The 19819-nt window shown below is 38.5% G+C and overlaps 1 protein-coding gene across 8 annotated transcripts in view; it reads left to right on the top strand.

Annotated features, from left to right (window-relative positions):
* MAP2K5 (mitogen-activated protein kinase kinase 5) overlaps nt 1–19819 on the top strand; it is a 266618-nt gene that overhangs the window by 112920 nt on the left and 133879 nt on the right. For all 8 annotated transcript variants that reach the window (XM_006052082.3, XM_044925392.1, XM_006052081.3 and 5 more), the window contains exon 13: nt 3296–3344. In XM_006052082.3, coding sequence (XP_006052144.1) covers nt 3296–3344 — 49 coding nt within the window. The remainder of the gene's footprint in view (nt 1–3295; nt 3345–19819) is intronic.

Below are 19819 nucleotides of genomic sequence, written 5' to 3'. Positions count from 1 at the left end.
CCCAGTAATCTGAATATGGTGGATTGACTTCACCTTGTATGTTTTCTGATTATTCATTTTCTGTGGGACTAATTTTTAGTGGTGAGCTATGTTTAATGGGAAAGCTTTATAATATTCAACTAAGCTTATGTTGAGAAATTTAACCTTGTTTCCAGAACTCAGAGGGTGATTACTAAATAAGATGACCTGTCCTTTGCTCAAAGAAGATATTGTTTTTATTGTTGATGTTATTTTTTTACACGCATTTAGGGAAATATTTTTGTCCTGTTTATTCCTTCTGTGTTAGTTATTGCTATTTTAATATTTTCTTTTTTTTATTATCTTACTGTTCAGAGTACATGTGTTTTATTGTAATGCCACTTAGTCTGAATTCTGGAAGAAATCATTTACTATAGATACGTATTCTGTTCTCTTAAAATAGACAAATATATCATAGAATTGATTATAATGCATTAGCAAATTTTTCAGGAGTACATTCCACTCAGAATAATTAAATATGTTAACTTCTGCTCAGCATTAATTGATATAGATTTTATCTTCTGCATTTTTCATATTTATAAATTGAGTTTTCCCCTCTATATTTCTATTTTTAATATTGCTCTTAATCTTTTTTGATCAACTAAAATCCTTGCATATTTAGCCCCAACCCTCTTTCCATCATTCTCAAGATATGTAAATTGCCAATTACTTCTCATAATGGTAGTTTTTCTTATATTCCTGACTCACCTAAAAATGTGTATTATGATGGACATTTAAAAATTCTTGAAGCAAATTTTTAATAAGAGTGGTGTGTCCTTTGTATCTGATACCTAGTTATGAATAGTCAGCCTTCAGGTTGTTAAGTTCACACTCATGTGCATACAGGATCAGTGGGTATGAACAAAAACATATGTATCTCCTTTTATAACAATTTCTATATAAAGACTTTTGAGACTTTTAATGATTAAATTTCCCACATAGAAGGTAGCACTGTCGCCCATGTACTTAAGGTCTCAGAAACATCTTCTTTTCAGTATCTTACTCAACTAATTATTCTTAATTAGGGCTATTAAATTTTAAAAATTCAAAATCTAACCCAGACAGTTTTATTTTCTCTCTTTATTTCTTTTACGTGCCCTTTCGATATTGTCTACATGCTTCCACACATATGCTCGCAGCAGCCAGTCAGAATGGCTTGTGAGGATCATCATCTTGACACACTTTGTTGTTTTCTACCCTAATGTCATTTAAAATGTTTTAGGGGAAAGTTTTTATTTTGGAATAATTTTAAACTTCCAGAAAACTAGTATTTGGAAATACTAAGAATTCCCAAAGATGCTTCACCTAAACCCCCCAATTGTTAACAATTAACCACATTTGCTTAAACATATGTATGTTTGTGTGTGTGTTAGTTGTTCAGTTGTGTCCAACTCTGTGCAACCCCATGGACTTCCAGCCCACCAGACTTCTCTGTCCATGCGATTCTCCAGGCAAGAATATTGGAGTGAATTGCGATGCCCATGTCCAGGGGATCTTCCCAATCCAGGGATCAAACCCAGGTCTCCTGCCTTGCAGGCGGACACTTAGTAGTCTGAGCCACAACATGGACTTCCCAGGTGGCTCAGTGGACAAAGTATCTGCCTGCAAGACAGGAGACACAGGTGGATGCAAGTTCGATCCCCAGGTTAGAAAGAGCCCCTGGAGAAGAGCATGGCAGCCCACTCCAGTATTCTTGCCTGGAGAATCCCTTGACAGAGAAGCCTGGTAGGCTATAGTCCATGGAGTCACAAAGGGTCGGACACAACTGAAGTGACTGAGCACGCACTAAGCCCGTGCACCACAACTACTGAACGCACACACACACATGCTCACACACACACACACGCACACACACACATTTAAAATTTTTTAATTTTATCATTTATTTTTATTTTTGGCTATGCTAGGTCTTTGTTGCTGTGCTCAGACTTTCTCTAGTTTCATCAGGTGGGGGCTACTCTCTAGTTGTGGCGCACAGGCTTCTCATCGCGGCGGCTTGTCTTTTCGTGGAGCACAGGCTCTAGGGTGCACGGGCTTCAGTAGTTGTGACACATGGGCTCAGCAGCTTGGCACACAGGCTCAGTTGTCTTGCAGCACGTGGGATCTTCTGAGACCTGGCATTGAATCTGTGTCCCCTGCGTTGATAGGTGAATTCTTAACCACTGGACCACCAGGGAGGTCCCTATGTAGATTATTTTCCTGAAACATTTGAGAATAAGTTGTAAGTGTCATGACCTTTTACTCCTAAATACTCCAGGTGTATTTTTCTTGAGAACAAGTGTATTCTCTTATATCACCTCTATATACTGATCAAAATCAGAAAATTAGCACTGATACATCATTATTATCTAATCAACAGTCCTTATTCAGGTTTTGCCAGTTGTCTAATAATACCCTTTATAGACCAAAAAAAAAAAGTTTTCTCGTCCAGCATCCTGTCTAGGATTATACATTATAATAGTTGTCATGTCTCTTTAGTCTCTGTTAATCTAGAACAGTGTCTCAGTATTTCTTTGTCGTTCATGACCTTGATGTTTTTGAAAACTACACTGCCCCAACACTCTGATCATATATTTTTACCTTGGCCTGAATGCTTTTTCCACTTTTCCTCACATCAGTGGGATCTGCTGCTCAGAGCCTGGCACTTCAATAAAGCCCTGCTGACTCTTGTTAGGGGAAGCAGCCTTTACTCCATCCATTGCCTTCATTAGTTAAGTTTTTAAAAATGTCTCTCCTTGGCGGGAGGGAGATTCAAGAGAGAGGGGACATAGGTATACCTATGGCTGATTCGTGTTGATATTTGGCAGAAATCCCAACACAATACTGTAAAAGCAGTTATCCTTCAGTTAAAAGTAAATTTGAAAAGGAATGTCTCTCCTTGGTCATAAATGTCATGACTTAATTGTTTTTCATATGCAGAAGTATAGGAAATAAGTGAGAATCTTTGTCCCTTTTCCTGTCCCTGTCTTCCCCCCGCCCACCCGCACACTAGCACTGAGAACTTTGGTGTAACTGGACTCCCGAGTCGCTCTGTGTGCGCACACGCTCGTTTCTCTCGTACCTCATCCTCAGAACATTGTGAGCTTATTCAGTGAAGGAGCCTGTAGCGTGTACATTCAGTATCCCCGCAGTACCCGGCACGGAAGGTGTTCAGTAAATGCTTGTTGGTTAACAGACTTTTGAAGGAAGAAATTATGGTGGATATGATTGTGTGTTTAAATGTGGAAAATTCCTCATAAAAACCATCATTGACCCGTTTTCTCTTTCTTAAATTTAGGTTGTTAAAGGCCTTACTTATTTGTGGAGTTTAAAGATTTTACATAGAGGTATGTATTGAGCTTATGAGCTCTGACTTATTTGGGACTAGGGTGGGGAGCTCTCTGGAAACCTTGATTTTTAAAGTGAATTAGATGATCTCATATTTAAGCCAGGTGATATATTTGATAGTAAGATGGCGCCTTCATAAATGTTATTTTTAAAAAATTTTATTCCTTAACAGCTCTGATATAGATTATATACTTGGTATTATATTTTTGTGAATAATGTTTATAAAACACATAAAATGGTATTTCACAGTGTTTGGAAATGACAGGATCTTATTTTTCTTAACTCTAGTTAATGAAAAACCTTCACTCTCTAGCAGTTGTATCCCTTCCTTTTGTTAACATTTCAATTAGCCTCATGCACTGTTTCTTAAGAGGCAGCTTCACAGACCTTGAAAGTGAAACTTTAAGGAATTGATGAATGCATCAGCAATTAGTCTCCTAAGTCTATTAACAGAATACATGAAAAGAATTACCAGGTAACTGTTGAATGTTGCAAAAGGAACCTCCTTTCACACTTTTTAATATTCCCAAAATGTCTGAGTTCATTCGGAACAAATTATTAAGTGAGAAACAGACTATAAAAAAGCAACTGCAAGTTGGCCTAATGTTAGTAACTACTGTTTAAGTTTACACATCTGTTCAGCCTAGCTTTATGCACATTTGGAGAATGCAACAGCATACACATTAGATGTGATTAAGGGAAAGTTTTGTTTGTTTTTAAGGTATAAGCTATGAGAGAGAAAACAACTGATGCCTGCGGTGTAGCATCGCATCTGTCACTAAGGGCTTCTGTTGTGATTGTGGTCATAGTTTTAGTGATTGCAAATTTTTGTTTAAATTCTCCTTCCTCTTTTGGAGAGGGTATGTAGATATTGACATGCAAAACTTTCAGTTCAGTTCTTGAAGGTGTTTATGCTGAGTAAATGGAATCATAAACCAAGTTTTTCTCTAAAGCCAGTCCACTCTATCTCTGAGTATAAAGTTGGTACAAAAGTTACATGTAGAGAGAGTAAACTAACTGTGTCAGAATTATTCTTCCTGGGAATAAATAAACATGTCAATACATCTGGTGGGTGAGAAAAAGTGGAGCATTTTCTCCCCGGGATTAAAAGAGAACAGTCTTTAATGTAATATGACTTATATTCCTCCCCTGTGCTCCAACTGCCCCACACTTGCAAACCCATAAAGTGGTTATAACCATTTTAATAGGAGTTAGCACAGTGGTCAATTCTTGTCATTTTATTGATTTTTATGAACATCTGCTATCCTTTTGACAAAGGAACTCAAGGACGTCATCAGTGCTCAGCAGCAGAACCTTCATTTAAAGGCCTTTGCCATGGAAATGCAAATGTTATTATTAAACTGACCCTTAGGCTCATCCTGTACTCTGGGCATACAGCATAATTCTGGCTTATAGGGAATTCTCACTTACAATAACTTTCTGTGAGGACTCTTAGTAGCACTAAGAACTATAGTAGATAGGGAAATGCTATTCATTTATTCTGCAGTCATCCTTGTTTTTCTTCTTTAAAACCATTGGTTTTAGCTTCACTTTTTGTCTGGAAGAATAATGGAATTTTTCATTTGAAATGGTGTCTTGATAGACATGTCTAATGGATTTATGTCTGCATCTAAAAATAAAGACTGAAGTGTTGGTTAGAGTCGTGTGCAACCACCCTGTGTCCCTGTGGGCGAGTGTGGCTGAGCAGAGCCTCTCAGAGGCAGGTAGGTCCTTCTCCCCAGCTCTGGATGCAGTTTGGGCTGAGAAGGGTTCTTTGATCAGTGATGTATGAGGGCATTAGTCGTTTGACTGATTAAGGTCATAGAGGTTTCAAAAAGGAATCCTAAGCCTGTACTTCTCTTTTTAGTCTGTGCTGGCCAGTCCAGTTCCCACAGAGAGTAACCACTATAAGATGCCACTGGTTATGGGTTAAGGTTATCGGTGAGAGGCTGAGTGGGGATTTTGGTAGTGGGCCAAGTAACCCTCTCAAGGAGTTTCCATTTTTTAATTTGCTTGTTGAACTGCAGCACAGTTGCTTTACGATGTTGTGTTCAGGCGTTCAGCGTGCTGTGTTCAGTGCTCAGGTATACGATGTTGTGTAGGATACAGCAAGGTGATTCATTCATACACAGATTTTACACAAATATACACAGATGTGTACAAAGATATACAGATTCTTTTCCCTTATAGGTTATTACAAAATACTGAGTATAGTTCCCTGTGCTATAGAGTGGTTCCTTGTTGGTTATCTATTTTATGTATAGTAATGGGTATGTATTCAGTGTTAAATAAGTACCAATAAGTGAATGTGCGTCTGTGTCTCTCTCGATGCAAAGACTGGTGAATCACGGTGCAGATGGACAGTTATTCCCCAGTGATCATGGGTCCTCAGCTGTAGCAACAGTGTGCTCGCGTAGTTTACCTTATTACATATGTATGTTTAGCTTTTGAGTTTCCTTGTTACTTGTGGAAATTTTACCTTCTGGATTTAAAAGTACATGTTTTTTATTGGAGAGTGGAAGAAGCCAAGTGTCCCAGGAGACTTTTGTAAAGCTTTGTAATGAGAAATTTACTCTAGATTGAGTAGTTGTTAACTTAATATTTTAGAGGTTTTGTCCATATTTAATAACTTGGATTTCATAAAAATAAGATTAAAGATGCCTTTACATTTACCAAAAGCTATTTAATTTTCTCCTTGATTAAAAAATTGTAGCTTTCTAGATCAGTTCAATCAGGCAATTAAAGATCAGAGCTTTTAAGTTCAGCTAAGGCAATTAAATAGGTAATATACTTTTTTAATACACTTATGCTGTATAGGCTTATTGCTGTACCTTCATAAAAGCACATATCCTTGTTTTTGCTTTCTCGAAATGAATGGTGAGGGGAGTTCTAGCTGAATATGTTTCATGCTGTCAAATCAAAGACAGTGGTCCTTCTCTGGCGGGGGCTGCGGGGAGCCTGGTACAAGCTCTGTGAGAAGACAGAGCGAAATGAAGACAAGGAAAGGCAAGCACTCATGAGTGGGCTAAGCCTCCTTTCCTTTGTCTTGTCTAAGTACCTGTATTCTCCTCTGACAGTTGGCTTCTTCCCCACCAACCGCTGTCCCTAAAAGCCAGGATCCTTATACTCAGGAACACAAATTTCAGAAGATTAAGAAATGGATATGTTTTCAGTAAGAGGACAGTCTCTCACATTTCAGTGGCTTCCCTGAAGTATAGTGGTCCTGGATTTGTGACTGTTAAAAAAAATTATGCATATAGAAGTATGTGTGCATATAGAAGTATGCATATAGAAGTATATTGTGAAATTTATATTGTAAAAGATAGCTAATGGCTTCCAGACAAGCTGTTGAAAATTGAGCCTTTCCTATAGAGCAAAACCGCATGAGGACTGTAGAGCAGGACAAAGCCTGAGCAACAGCGGTGGCGGGCCCGCCATCCGCCCCGTGGGCTTGTTAGTCTGGTGCAGGTCAGCTTATTTGTGTATTGTGTAAAGTGGAAAGTTTTTTAGGAATTGAAATGTATAAGATCCCACCAACCCATAGGGGATCATCATATATTATATTCAATCAGGTTTTCCTGATGTTTATTTTGTTCTTTTAACAATCTAGTTGATGTGATATATACGAAAGTTTTTATAAACTATCAGATATTACTGGTGCAGGTATGTTTTAATTATATAATAACTATTATTAGAATTACTGGAGAAGGAAATGGCAACCCACTCCAGTGTTCTTGCCTGGAGAATCCCAGGGATGGGGGAGCCTGGTGGGCTGCCGTCTATGGGGTCGCACAGAGTCGGACACGACTGAAGAGACTTAGCAGCAGTAGCAGCAGCATTATTAGAATTAACCACTTTATCCTGTTAATAATCTTATCTCATGTCCAAATCAATCCAGGGAGAGAGTTTATTCTACTTTGTATTACTAGGTCAAAAATTATGAAAATCTTTTCTTCAAGAAAAGCATGTGATATCGCATGAAGACATAATTATTAAAACTGTTTGAAACGTCCACCAAGATTAACTACTGTGGAAAAAAATTGTCTTTATTAAAAAGCATTTGTGTGAGCCCTGTAAGCATAGCATGTCCTGACTGAGTAAAAACAAAGAAAATGAACAGTGAGAAAGTCTGTTAGGCCAGATCCAACATTACAGCAAATATTGCAGCTTAACTTCAAAACATACATCGCCACTAATGAGGTGAGAGCCCTGCATATTAATAAACCTACAGCTCCAGTAACAGCCATCATTACCCACATCAAACATAAATACAAGATTAACACCTATGCCATTTCTTTGGAAGATGTGAGAATGCCCTGGCAGTAACTGCTCTGTCTTTCCCTGAGGATAAAAAATAGAAATGGAATGGTAATGAGAATAGAACTTGGATTAAGAAAATAAAATTGGCAGTCAGGTTGGGGCAGTCTTACACAGATGGAGAAGTTTATAGAAAGAAAAAAGCCTAGATAGTTGGTGTCCCAGGATATTTTTTGCATATACAATCCTGGTTAGTTTCATTAATTTTCTCTAATAGGAGAGCTTTCTCATATAATATACATATACATACACACACACACACACACACACACACATATATAGTTGTATTACTCTGAATGTGAATGCTGCCCAAATAGATTTATGTTTGGAGAAACTAAGTCTCGTGGTTTCAATATACATGTTAGAAATTTTATTTTCTACTCTTCTTCTTATTTTTTTTATAACTCTGGCCTCAATACTTATCTTCCAATTGGTGTTGTCATAGACACCAAAGCCAATTTGTTAAAATTATTTTTAACTGAAGGATAATTGCTTTACAGAATTTTGCTGTTTTCTGTCAAACCTCAACATGAATCAGCCATAGATATACATATGTCCTCTCCCTCTTGACCCTCCCTCTCATCTCCCTCCCCATCCCACCCCTCTAGGTTGATACAAAGCCCGTTTGAGTTTCCTGAGCCATACTGCAAATTCCCATTGGCTATGTATTTTACATATGGTAATGTATGTTTCCATGTTCCTCTCCATACATCTCACCCTCTCCTTCCCTTTCCCTATGTCCATAAGTCTGTACCCTATGTCTGTTTCTCCAAAGCCAATGTTTTTAGTTTTTTCATTGAGCAACTTTTTATCTCAACTGTGTTCTAGGCACTTGTCTATGTAGTTGGAATATATTGATTTACATAAAACAAAAGATTCTGACACTCATGGAACTTATATTCTAGGTTGGGAAGCCATCCATAAATAATGAACATAATAAAAATAAATAAGTACAGAGTATGTTAGAGGGTAGTTATTAATATAAAGAAAAGAAAACGTAGATGAAACTTAGGGGAGGCAAAAGACGGGTTGCAGTGTTCAGCAGGTAGGCCTCACAGAGATGAGATTGAAGCGAAGGCTTAAAGGAAGAGAGTTACTAGCCGGGAAGGTATATGGCAGAACAGAGCAGAAGATACCAGTGGGATTTGCATAATGTGCTCATGGAACAGCAGGGAGGTGAGTGTGTCACACTGAGGACATGAGAGAGGGTGCTGTCAGCTGTTAGGCAGTGTCACGGTGACCAGGTGAGTTATAGAGGCTCAGTTGTGAAGATGTGGAGAAGGGGTCAGGTTCTGAATATATATATAAATGTAGGTGGGTTACGTAGGGATTTTAAGAGGAAGAGAGGAGCTAAAGTTGCTTCAACTTTCAACAATAGCTCAATGTGATAAAAATGTTTCCTGCCACATTTTTTCCTGCTAAAAGAGAGACTTTCTTTAAAATTAAGGAAAAAAACTGGTAATGCCAAGTGCTGACAAAGAATACGGAGCAACTGGACTCTCATACATTGCTGGTAGGAATATGAAATGGTCCAGCCACTTTGGAAAGCAGTTTGATACTGTCCTCCAAAGTGATTTGGCAGTCCCATGCCATATGGCTTTATGTGTAATAGCTCCAAACTGGAAATGACTTAAGTGTTTTTTAGCTGGTGAATAAATAGACTGTAGTACATCCCTACATGGAATACTACTCAACAATAATAGGGAAGAAACTGCTGATTCATGCAGTGACACAGATGCATCCCACTTCCTTATGCTCAGTGGAAGAAGCCAGACTCAAAGGGCTGCCTATTGTGTCATTCCACTTCCATGACACTCTGGAAAAGGCAAAGCTATAAGGATGGAAAACACATTGGTGGTTGCCCAAGATAGAGGAAGAGCTGACTGTAGAGCTGTGAGGGAGTTTGGGGAGATGTTGCAAATGTTCTATATCTTGATTTTGGTGATGGTTATATGACTGTACACGTTTGTTAGAACACTTAAACTTACACATCTAGAGAGGATGAATTTTACTGTAAATTATATTGGACCAACCCAATACCTCAGTAAATCAAACTTTCTTTAAAAAAGGAAGAGAAAAAAGGCACTCTCTTAGTTCTTAGCAGTGCAGTGGAATTTCTACTTTAGAAAGAGCCTAAAGCGACAGACCATTCTTTCAAGGGGTCTGGTTAATTCTGTCTTTATTACCATATCTTGTAATGCCTGAAAAATCCTACCAAAGTTTGGTCTAGCAACTCACTAGCTTGAAAAACAAAAAAAGGAAACCCTCACGGTTTGCAATGTCAGAAAGAGAGGGGGTGGCAAAAGAAAGGGAGCAGGGGGGAAAAGGAAGGAAAAGAGAAGAAAGTTGCCGTTGTCCTTGGTCAACAATTTAGAGCATCTAGAAATTGGACAGATTTTTCTTTCCTTAGTTAACCCATTTTTTTCCCCTCATATATTATTTAAGAACTGCAAATGTGCTCCACTGAATTGGCCTGACTTGGGCAGTTTTATGGACTCTGTGGGAGAGGGAGAGGGTGGGAAGATTTGGGAGAATGGCATTGAAACATGTAAATATCATGTATGAAATGAGTTGCCAGTCCAGGTTCGATGCACGATACTGGATGCTTGGGGCTGGTGCACTGGGACGACCCAGAGGGATGGAATGGGGAGGGAGGAGGGAGGAGGGTTCAGGATGGGGAACACATGTATACCTGTGGCGGATTCATTTTGATATTTGGCAAATCTAATACAGTTATGTAAAGTTTAAAAATAAAATAAAATTAAAAAAAAAAAAAAAAAAAAAAAAAAAAAAGTTCAATTTCTAAGAGGGAATAGGTTTTATGTAAATTCCCAGTCCAGTCCTGTTGACCGATTGCCTCATTGTGTGACCCTGGAACAGCAGGTGACTCCTGCTCTCTAGGCGTCAGTTTCGTCATATATATGATGAAAGGATGGCCGGATGATCATTCAGGTTCTGACAAGCACCAGGATTCTGGATTCTTTGCTTTGTAACAGAAGGAAATATGATATCTTAACAAGGTACAAAGCAAGTGAGGTATGGAGAAGAAAGAAAACAAATGAAAATCCCTGAGAGTAGCTTTTCTATGAAAATTGTAATAATAGTAATAATAACAATAATAAATATTAATTAGGTGCTTACTCTGTACCAGGCCCTGTTCTAAGTACTTAATGTGTACAAACTATTTTGTGTTCCTTCAAAATGGGGAACTCTAGGAAATAAATATTTTAGAACTAAAGAGGCTTAAATGCAAACAAATAATTGAGAATTAAAGCAGTGTGGCTTATCTAAGAATATGGTTGCTTTCTAAATCAAACTGATGGAATCAAATCAAAAGATAAACTCTTTATGGGGAAAAAGTTTTTAAATTGTAAAGTATATGGAAAATAAAATATTATCATGAACAAAAAGTTACAGAAAGGACATATAGAGTCACAACTTAGGTGGAAAACAAAGGAATTTTTTTCTAAAAATCTTTTTATTTTGAAATAATTGTAGATCCACAAGAAGTTGCCACCAGAATGTACAAGAAGGTCCCCCTCAAGGGCACCCTTTTTAAGGAAGGAATGTGTAAGAGAATTGGAGACTGATAACATAGAAGAGTGTAGGCAGGTGCATGTTATGTATATTTGCTAATACCTTTTAAGTGAGATCAGTGTAAATTTTAAAACTTAGAGTGTTATAAGAATATTTATGTTATATTCCAAGTTATGTTTCATTATATCTTATTAAATGAAAGAAAAGGAATGACTGGTAGAAGTAAAACCTCTGAATTCCTTAGGAAATGAACTTTGATGTCAAGGTGGTAGTGTTAAAAGAATACCTTAGTGTATTTAAAAGTTAGGAATTGTGATGGGAAAAAGTTAGAAATGATCATTTGCTGGATTCTTTAGGGAAAGGATTGTTGGAAAACATTACTATCAATAGGAAACTCACCTGGTTAACTTTAAGTATTGTATTAAGAAATGTAACATTCACAGATTTTCATAACCTCTTTTGCAGAGTTTTACACAGTTGGTGCTTACCCATAGGTGAATTTTATTTTTGCTATCTAGAGGACCAAACACAGGTTTTAAAAAGACTGGTTTGAGCAACCCAAGACGTTTTAAAAGAAACCATCCCCAGTTGGTTTTATGTTGTATTATGTGATGATGAGAGGACTGGCACACACAGCCTCCTTCCCTGGGCTTTGTGACTGCTTAATCAAATGTGTCTGGAAGGAGGCGTTTATGTTAAGCAAGTGCTCATGGTGGGAGCACAGTTATAGCTAGGCTCCTGTTCAAATCCTTTAAATAGTATCCTTTAGATGTATACATTAATCATATGCCAGTGATGTAGTAGATTGTAACTTACGAGCACTTGTGTTTTTGGAAGGGAAAAAAAAAAGGTTTAGCCCATTAACTGAAGCAAACAAACTAGTTCAGTGACTCTGGGTTATTGGTTTTATGTTGGATATACATAATCTGGCAAGTATCTGTTACTTGCCACACAAATGAGCATCTCTAAAAATTAAGCCTCCTTTCCCACTTTGCTCATTCATTCTCTTTACCTTGAGTAATCACTAGAAATTTCTGTATTTCTGGTAATGATTTTCAAGACAGGAAACCCCATATAGCATTGCTTAAAAGTGTTTTTTTAAAGATTGTTATCTAGGGTATATAAACAACTATCAAAACTCAACAGCACGCCCCCAAACAATCCCAATATAAAATAAAATATTAGAAGAAACATTCCACTGAAGAGGATATACAAATGGCAGATAAGCACAGGAGAGGATTTCAGCATCATTAGCTGTTAAGACAATGCAAATTAAAGCCACAGCAAGGTACTACTACACACCTGCCAGAATTTTAAAAATAGCAATAACATCAAATGCTGGCAAGGATGCAGAGAAATTAGATCACTAACACACTGCTGATAGGAATGTATAACGATGCAGCCCTGCTGGAAAACAATTTGACATTTCTTAAAAATCTAAACATGCAACTACCATATGACCCAGCACTTGCACTCCTGGGCATTTATCCCAGAGAAATGAAGACTTACATTCACACAAAAAGCTGTACACAAATATTTAGAGTAGCTTTGTTCATAACAGCCAAAAACTGGAAACAGCCCTGACATCATTTATGAATGAATGGTTAAACAAGCTGTACTCCATTTACACCATGTACTACTCAGCAGTAAAAAGGAATGAGCTTTGGATATACACAACCTGGATGAATCTCCAGAGAATTATGATGAGTTAAAAAGAAAACCTAGTCACAAAAGATTACATACTGTGTGACTCCATTTTTATAAAATTCTTGAAATGACAGAATTACAGAAATGGAGAGTAGGTTAGTGGTTTCCAGAGGCTAATGAGAGGATGCAGGTGTAGGAAGGAGGTGGTGTGGCTGTAAAAGATGTGGTGATGGGCACATTCTCTGTCCTGATGGTATCAGTGTCAATATCTCATTTGTGATATTGTACCAGAGATTTTTAAGATGTCACCATTGGGAGGAAATGGGTAGAGGGTATACAGAATGTATTATTTTATTTATAACTGCATACGAGTCTACAATTATCTCAAATTAAAAAGCTTAGTAAAGAAAGAATATGTGGTTGTTCTATGATTGTCTGTGTTGGGGTGGTATACTTAATCAGAGAGGACTGATATTGTGGACTTAGTTTTTCTTTCACTCATGCATCTATGATGGGATTTATCATAGACAGAGCCATCCCTTTTAGGACATTTCTAAGAAGGTGAGGACCCAGGGAGATTGTCATGCAAGCCACTTTCCCTTCTTTCTGAAAATGAGTATCAGTGAAAATCTTAGGGAAGAGAAGTCATGTTCAATGCAGGGAGGGATTACAAATAGTCTGAGAGGGTATTTGCTGCTGCTGCTAAGTTGCTTCAGTTGTGTCCGACTCTGTGTGACCCCATAGACGGCAGCCCACCAGGCTCCCCCGTCCCTGGGATCCTCCAGGCAAGAACACTGGAGCGGGTTGCCATTTCCTTCTCCAATGCATGAAAGTGAAAAGTGAGAGTGAATTTAGTCCCCTGTAAATACCTATCCTAAGATGCTTCTGCCTGGCTGGGGATTGGGATTTAAAGTAGATTATGTTGTCATTGTGTGTTTGACTCACAGTTCTTTATGGCACCTAAATATATGCCCCTCACCTTAATGGCGAGCCGCTGTCCAACAAGCCAACATAAGGCCTCTGTGGTCTGTTGCGTGTTGGAGTGACTAAGCCCTGCTCACAGCTTTGTCTTTTAATCTAACTATGAAGTTTTAGGGTTTCTTCAGAGGGAGAGGGAGAGCAGCTGTATGCCAGGTAGTTTCTGTTGGTAGAGGGTTGGAGGCCACAGTACGTTTGTAACACTGATTGTGTGCCAATGTATATTTGTTAGGTGAATACATTGAATCACCGTTTTCTGGGAATAATTTTTTTCTCCTGGAATTTTTTGTAGTGTAGCTTAATTGAAAGTCATCCTTTGTTCCTCCCTCTGTTATTAAAGTAAGATATTTATCTTCAGACAGAATATTCTGCCAAGAATGTTTAGCAAGCAGTTAAACCTCCATGGCTGTCCCTTTCTCCAAAGGCATGATTTAAGGTGATCAGCACCATGGAAATTAAATCCATTCTTTTGCTGTTGAGGAATTAAACTTCTTCTCCATTGGATGCAGTAATTATTACTGTTACTGATATTATTTTTTGAGTGCCTTATTTGTACTGTTGTATTAGATCTTTTGTGTGTATCATTTTATTTAAGCTTCTTTATAACTTTGCACGGAAGGTGTCATTGTCTTCCCATTATCAGATGAAGAAACTGAAGCTTAAAAAGGATAAATAACTGAATCAGGAGAAAAGTGATAATTGGTTGGTAGCTCTAGATTTCGGAGAAGGCAATGGCACCCCACTCCAGTACTCTTGCCTGGAAAATCCCATGGACTGAGGAGCCTGGTAGGCTGCAGTCCATGGGGTTGCTAAGAGTCGGACACGACCGAGTGACTTCACTTTCACTTTTCACTTTCATGCATTGGAGAAGGAAATGGCAACCCACTCCAGTATTCTTGCCTGGAGAATCCCAGAGACAGAGGAGCCTAGTAGGCTGCCGTCTCTGGGGTCGCACAGAGTCGGACACGACTGAAGCGACTTAGCAGCAGCAGCAGCAGCAGCTCTAGATTTAGGGTCAGATCAGGATTTAAGTTCTGCTTCAGCTTCTTAATACAGCTCAACTATGTGACTTTGCATCAGTTTTAACCTCTTTGAGATCATAGCACTCTGTCTGGCACATAATAGCTATATTACTGTTCAAATTACTGCTTATCAAGACGAGCAGCAAGAGGTTAAGCGAGAGAATAGTTAGAACCTTCCTTAATCTTCTCTCCTGTATCTACTTTATGTGATAAGTGAAAAAAATCTAAAGTAAGCGTATGATAAAGATCAACCCAGCTATTCAAGGCCAAAACTGGGATAGTAACCTAGCCCACAGATTCAGATGATATTTATCTTGTAAACATAATGCTCTTTGCTAGGGTTTAAGAGTTAGGATTGTAAACTCTAGTTGTATGGCTTTGAGCAAGTAATTTCACTAACTTCAGTCTCAGTTTACTCACCTATAAAATGGGGTTAGCAATAGACCTATCTCAAGGGTTATGATGAGAATTAAATAAGCTGCAGAATACATATGATGATAAATGCATTTAGCTTGGCATATAGCAAGTGCCAGAGAAGTATCAGAGAAGGCGATGGCACCCCACTCCTGTACTCTTGCCTGGAAAATACCATGGATGGAGGAGCCTGGTGGGCTGCAGTCCATGGGGTCGCTAAGAGTCGGACACGACTGAGTGACTTCACTTTGGCTTTTCACTTTCATGCATTGGAGAAGGAAATGGCAACCCACTCCAGTGTTCTTGCCTGGAGAATCCAGGGACGGGGGAGCCTGGTGGGCTTCCGTCTATGGGGTTGCACAGAGTTGGACACGACTGAAGCAACTTAGCAGCAGCTGCAGAGAAGTATCAGATCAGATCAGGTCAGTCACTCAGTAGTGTCCGACTCTTTGCGACCCCATGAATTGCAGCATGCCAGGCCTCCCTGTCCATCACCAACTCCCGGAGTTCACTGAGACTCACTTCCATCGAGTCAGTGATGCTATCCAGCCATCTCATCCTCTGTTGTCCCCTTCTCCTCCTGCCCCCAATCCCTCCCAGCATCAGAGTCTTTTCCAATGAGTCAACTCTTCGCATGAGGTAGCCAAAGTATTGGAGTTTCTGCTTTAGCATCATTCCTTCCAAAGAAATCCCAGGGCTGATCTCCTTCAGAATGGACTGGTTGGATCTCCTTGCAGTCCAAGGGACTCTCAAGAGTCTTCTCCAACACCGCAGTTCAAAAGCATCAATTCTTCGGTGCTCAGCCTTCTTCACAGTCCAACTCTCACATCCATACATGACCACAGAAAAAACCATAGCCTTGACTAGACGAACCTTTGTTGGCAAAGTAATGTCTCTGCTTTTGAATATGCTATCTAGGTTGGTCATAACTTTCCTTCCAAGGAGTAAGTGTCTTTTAATTTCATGGCTGCAATCACCTGCCCTAATTTTTGTTATGCTTTAGAATAATTTACCACAATTGGTCTTCTGGACATGCTACTCCAAGTCAAGTCTATAATCAAAATGTATCTTATAATTTATTTATGTGGTATTCTGTTGCTTCCTTGCCTTCTTCACAGAAAAGATTTTGTAATCATAGGAATCTTATGTCTTGGAGTATCTTAGATTCATGGGAAGTAGGTAGTTAAGAGCTAGGGGCAGAATATAGTTCCCTTCTGACTCCGAGGAACCTCTTCCTCCATACATGGTATTTCCCATGCATCAACCAGAGAATGTTGCTGGGTAGGATCTAAGATCCACTGTGTTAGAAGGGAACCTGTTTTACTTACTACTAAAAGGAAGGCAGAATTGAGAGGCCTAAGCCTTTTTGTCTCTGGTATTAGTCTTATAAATGCCACGTGTCTCCTGCCTTTATCATATATAAAGAGAGAAAACCAATGTTTGTTGCTTCTATTCAGAACTGAATCATGAGACTCTAGACAATAGCTTCCATTTAGGATGGCTAATTATGCTGCTTAATTTTATTTAAGGCTTTTCCAAGAATATTTGTATGGCCTACCCTTTACTGTGTGATGGAATGATTAGAATACCTTTTATATCGCATTGTGGTTTTCCCTTAAGTATGTTCCTGTTGTGCACAGATGCATTTGTAACACAGAGTGTCATCATAGTCTATATTTAATTGTACCTGCTGTTCTCATTCATTAGAATGCAGTCCCCAAGAAATAACTAGATAGATATATTAGTTGTCTTTTCATAAGACAATTAAACATAATAGCATAATGAAAGAAGGTTGCTGAAGCACACTGGCAGAGTGTTACGAGAGCTTATTAGGAGTGAAGACCTGTAGTGTGTCCTCCAGCTCCTGGTAAACTGAGTGGTTTCGTGGCATTCAAGCAAAATATTGAAATTGCTTTATAGAGGGAAAAAATTGAAGAGAAGTTTATTTCTGCTTCCATTATCATCCCACAAGAGAACCACATGCTGTATTTTAAAAACTGAGCTCATGTTTTCTTAAGGATTGCATGGTGCCCGTTTCTAAAAGCGTTCAGTGAAACTTCCACATGAAAGCACAGAGCAAACTAAACATTTTAACTATAAGACACAATGGAGACCAGAAGGGAGCAGAAGTCAGACGCATCACCAGAACCTGATATGAATAGACCATAGCAAAAACAGAATCCTCAGTTTGCATGAATTTCCTTTTCTGAAAAGAGAACGCATAGAGTCACGTATGCAAAGTGATTTTCTTTGGAACTAAACTCAAAATTGATGTATAGAGCCTTATATAAAGTGCACTGGATTACTCCAGTCGTAGTTCTGTGAAAGGGATTTTATTTATCTGTTTTGAACAGCCCCCTCGGTACCCAGTCATTTCCTGTGGAGGGTTGTCTCCCGCTCTGACCCCTGCTTGTGCTGGGGGTGGGGGCTGAGCAGTGGGCGGAGGAGACTTTTGTGAAGAGCTGCAGAAAGCACATGCTCCTGTGGGCCTTTATTATCGAGCTTCAGCTTGATGCTGTTTGTGTGGGTTGTTTAATGGCTAATTGATGCAGCATGGATAGGATATAGTTTCCTGCATGAGGCAGTTATGGGTGGCAACATGGGTTTGTCTCAACATGATACCAATTTCCACAGTCAATTTGGTCAATTCAGTGAAGGGGAAAGAAAAAAGAGTCAGTCCAGCCTGAAAATCAGTCAAAGGAGTACTAGAGGTTATTGAGGCAACTATGGTTGGTTGATCAAAATTTTCATGTTTGGACCATTTGTTTTCACATTTTGTATACATAGCCTTAGTCATTTTGGGAAATAATCTTAAATACACAAAAGTAACATTTAAAATTTAGTATCTTTTAAAAAATACTTATAATCACAATCAGGTCTTCTAGAATGTGTTAGTTTTGAGAGGGAATAACCATTTTACCATTGATATGTAGTGTATGATTAGTGTAAAAAACTCATGTTTTATAATTTGTTATAAATAGACTAAGAAGGTGACCACAGGGATCACAAAGCACCGGAGAAACTATGGAGAAGTTAAATAATTGTGTTTGGGGGCTGATTTTTAAAACCACTTTACTGTTATGTAACTTGTATATCATAAAACTCACCCATTTTAAGTGTGAGGGGTTTTTAATAAGTTAGAGAATTGTGTTGCCATCTCTGTAATCCGTTTGAGAACATTTCCCATCATCCCAAAGAGGAAGCCACATGCCCACTTGCGTTCAGTTCCTGTTCCTAGCCCCAACCTCCAGAAACCACTAATCTGTTTTCTGAACTTACAGATTTGCCTTTTTTAGACATTTTACATAAATAGATTTATATAACATGAAGTCTTTTCTATCTCACTTCTTTGATTTAGCATAATCGTTTTGTCATTTATCCATTTAGTAGCATGGATATGTCAGCAGTTCATTCCTTTTTTAAAAATGTCTTTTTAAAATTGAGGTATAATTGACATACAACATTATATTAGTTTCAGGTGTACAACATAATGATTTAATATTTGTATATATTATGAAGTGATCACCAAAATAAGCCTAGTTAACATCTGTTACCATACAGACATAGAGAATTTTTTTCCTGTGATGAGAACTTGTATGGTTTATTCTCTTAGCAAATTTAAAATGTGTAATACAGTATTATTAAATGTAATCTCTGTGTATTAAATTGCATCCCTGTGACATACTTATTTTAAAAACAGATGTTTGTACTTTAGACTCCCTTCACTCATTTTGCCCCCTTGCAAATCCCTCCCACCTCAGCAAATACCAGTCTGTTCTCTGTGTCTATGAGTTTGTTTTGCTGTTCTTGTTGTTGTTGTTAGATTCTGATACGTGAGATCACATGGTATTTGTCTTTTTTTGATTCTTTCAGTTAGCATAGTGCCCTTGAGGTCCATTCATGTGGTCTCAAATGACAAGATACCATTCTTTTATGGCCAAAAAGTATCTCATTATATATACCACATTGTATATAGTACATATATATACACCACACTGTATGTGCCACATTTTCTTTATTAATGAGCATTCAGGTTGTTTCCCTGTTCAGTTATTATAGATAATGGTGCAGTGGGGGTGTAGATACCTTTTGGAGTGAGTGTTTTATTTCCTTTGAATGAATACCCAGAGGTACAATTGGTGGATCTTATGGTGGCTCTGTTTGTCATACTTTGAGGAATCTCCGTACTGTTTCCCATAGTAAAAATGAAAGTGTTAGTCACTCGGTTGTGTCCAGTGCTTTGCGACCCCATGGACTGTAGCCCGCCAGGCTCCTCTGTCCATGGGATTTCCCAGAAAGACTACTAGGAGCGGGTAGCCATTCCTTTCTCCAGGGGATCTTCCTGACCCAGGGATCCAACCCACATCTCCTGCACTTCAGGTAGATTCTTTACCATCTGAGCCCCCAGGGAAGCCCATTTTCCATGTACCAGTTTACATTTCCATCAGCTGTGACCAGGGTCCCTTTTCTCCACATCCTTGCCAGCAGTTGTCATTTCTTGTCTTTTTGATAATAGCCATCCGAAATGATGTGAGGTGGTATCTTACTGTAGTTTAGAT

The sequence above is a fragment of the Bubalus bubalis genome, chromosome 11 (genome assembly GCF_019923935.1).
Source record: "Bubalus bubalis isolate 160015118507 breed Murrah chromosome 11, NDDB_SH_1, whole genome shotgun sequence".
Classification (NCBI taxonomy): domain Eukaryota; kingdom Metazoa; phylum Chordata; class Mammalia; order Artiodactyla; family Bovidae; genus Bubalus; species Bubalus bubalis.
The sequence above is the reverse complement of the archived record's forward strand: the minus strand, read 5'-3'. Positions and strand labels throughout refer to the sequence as shown.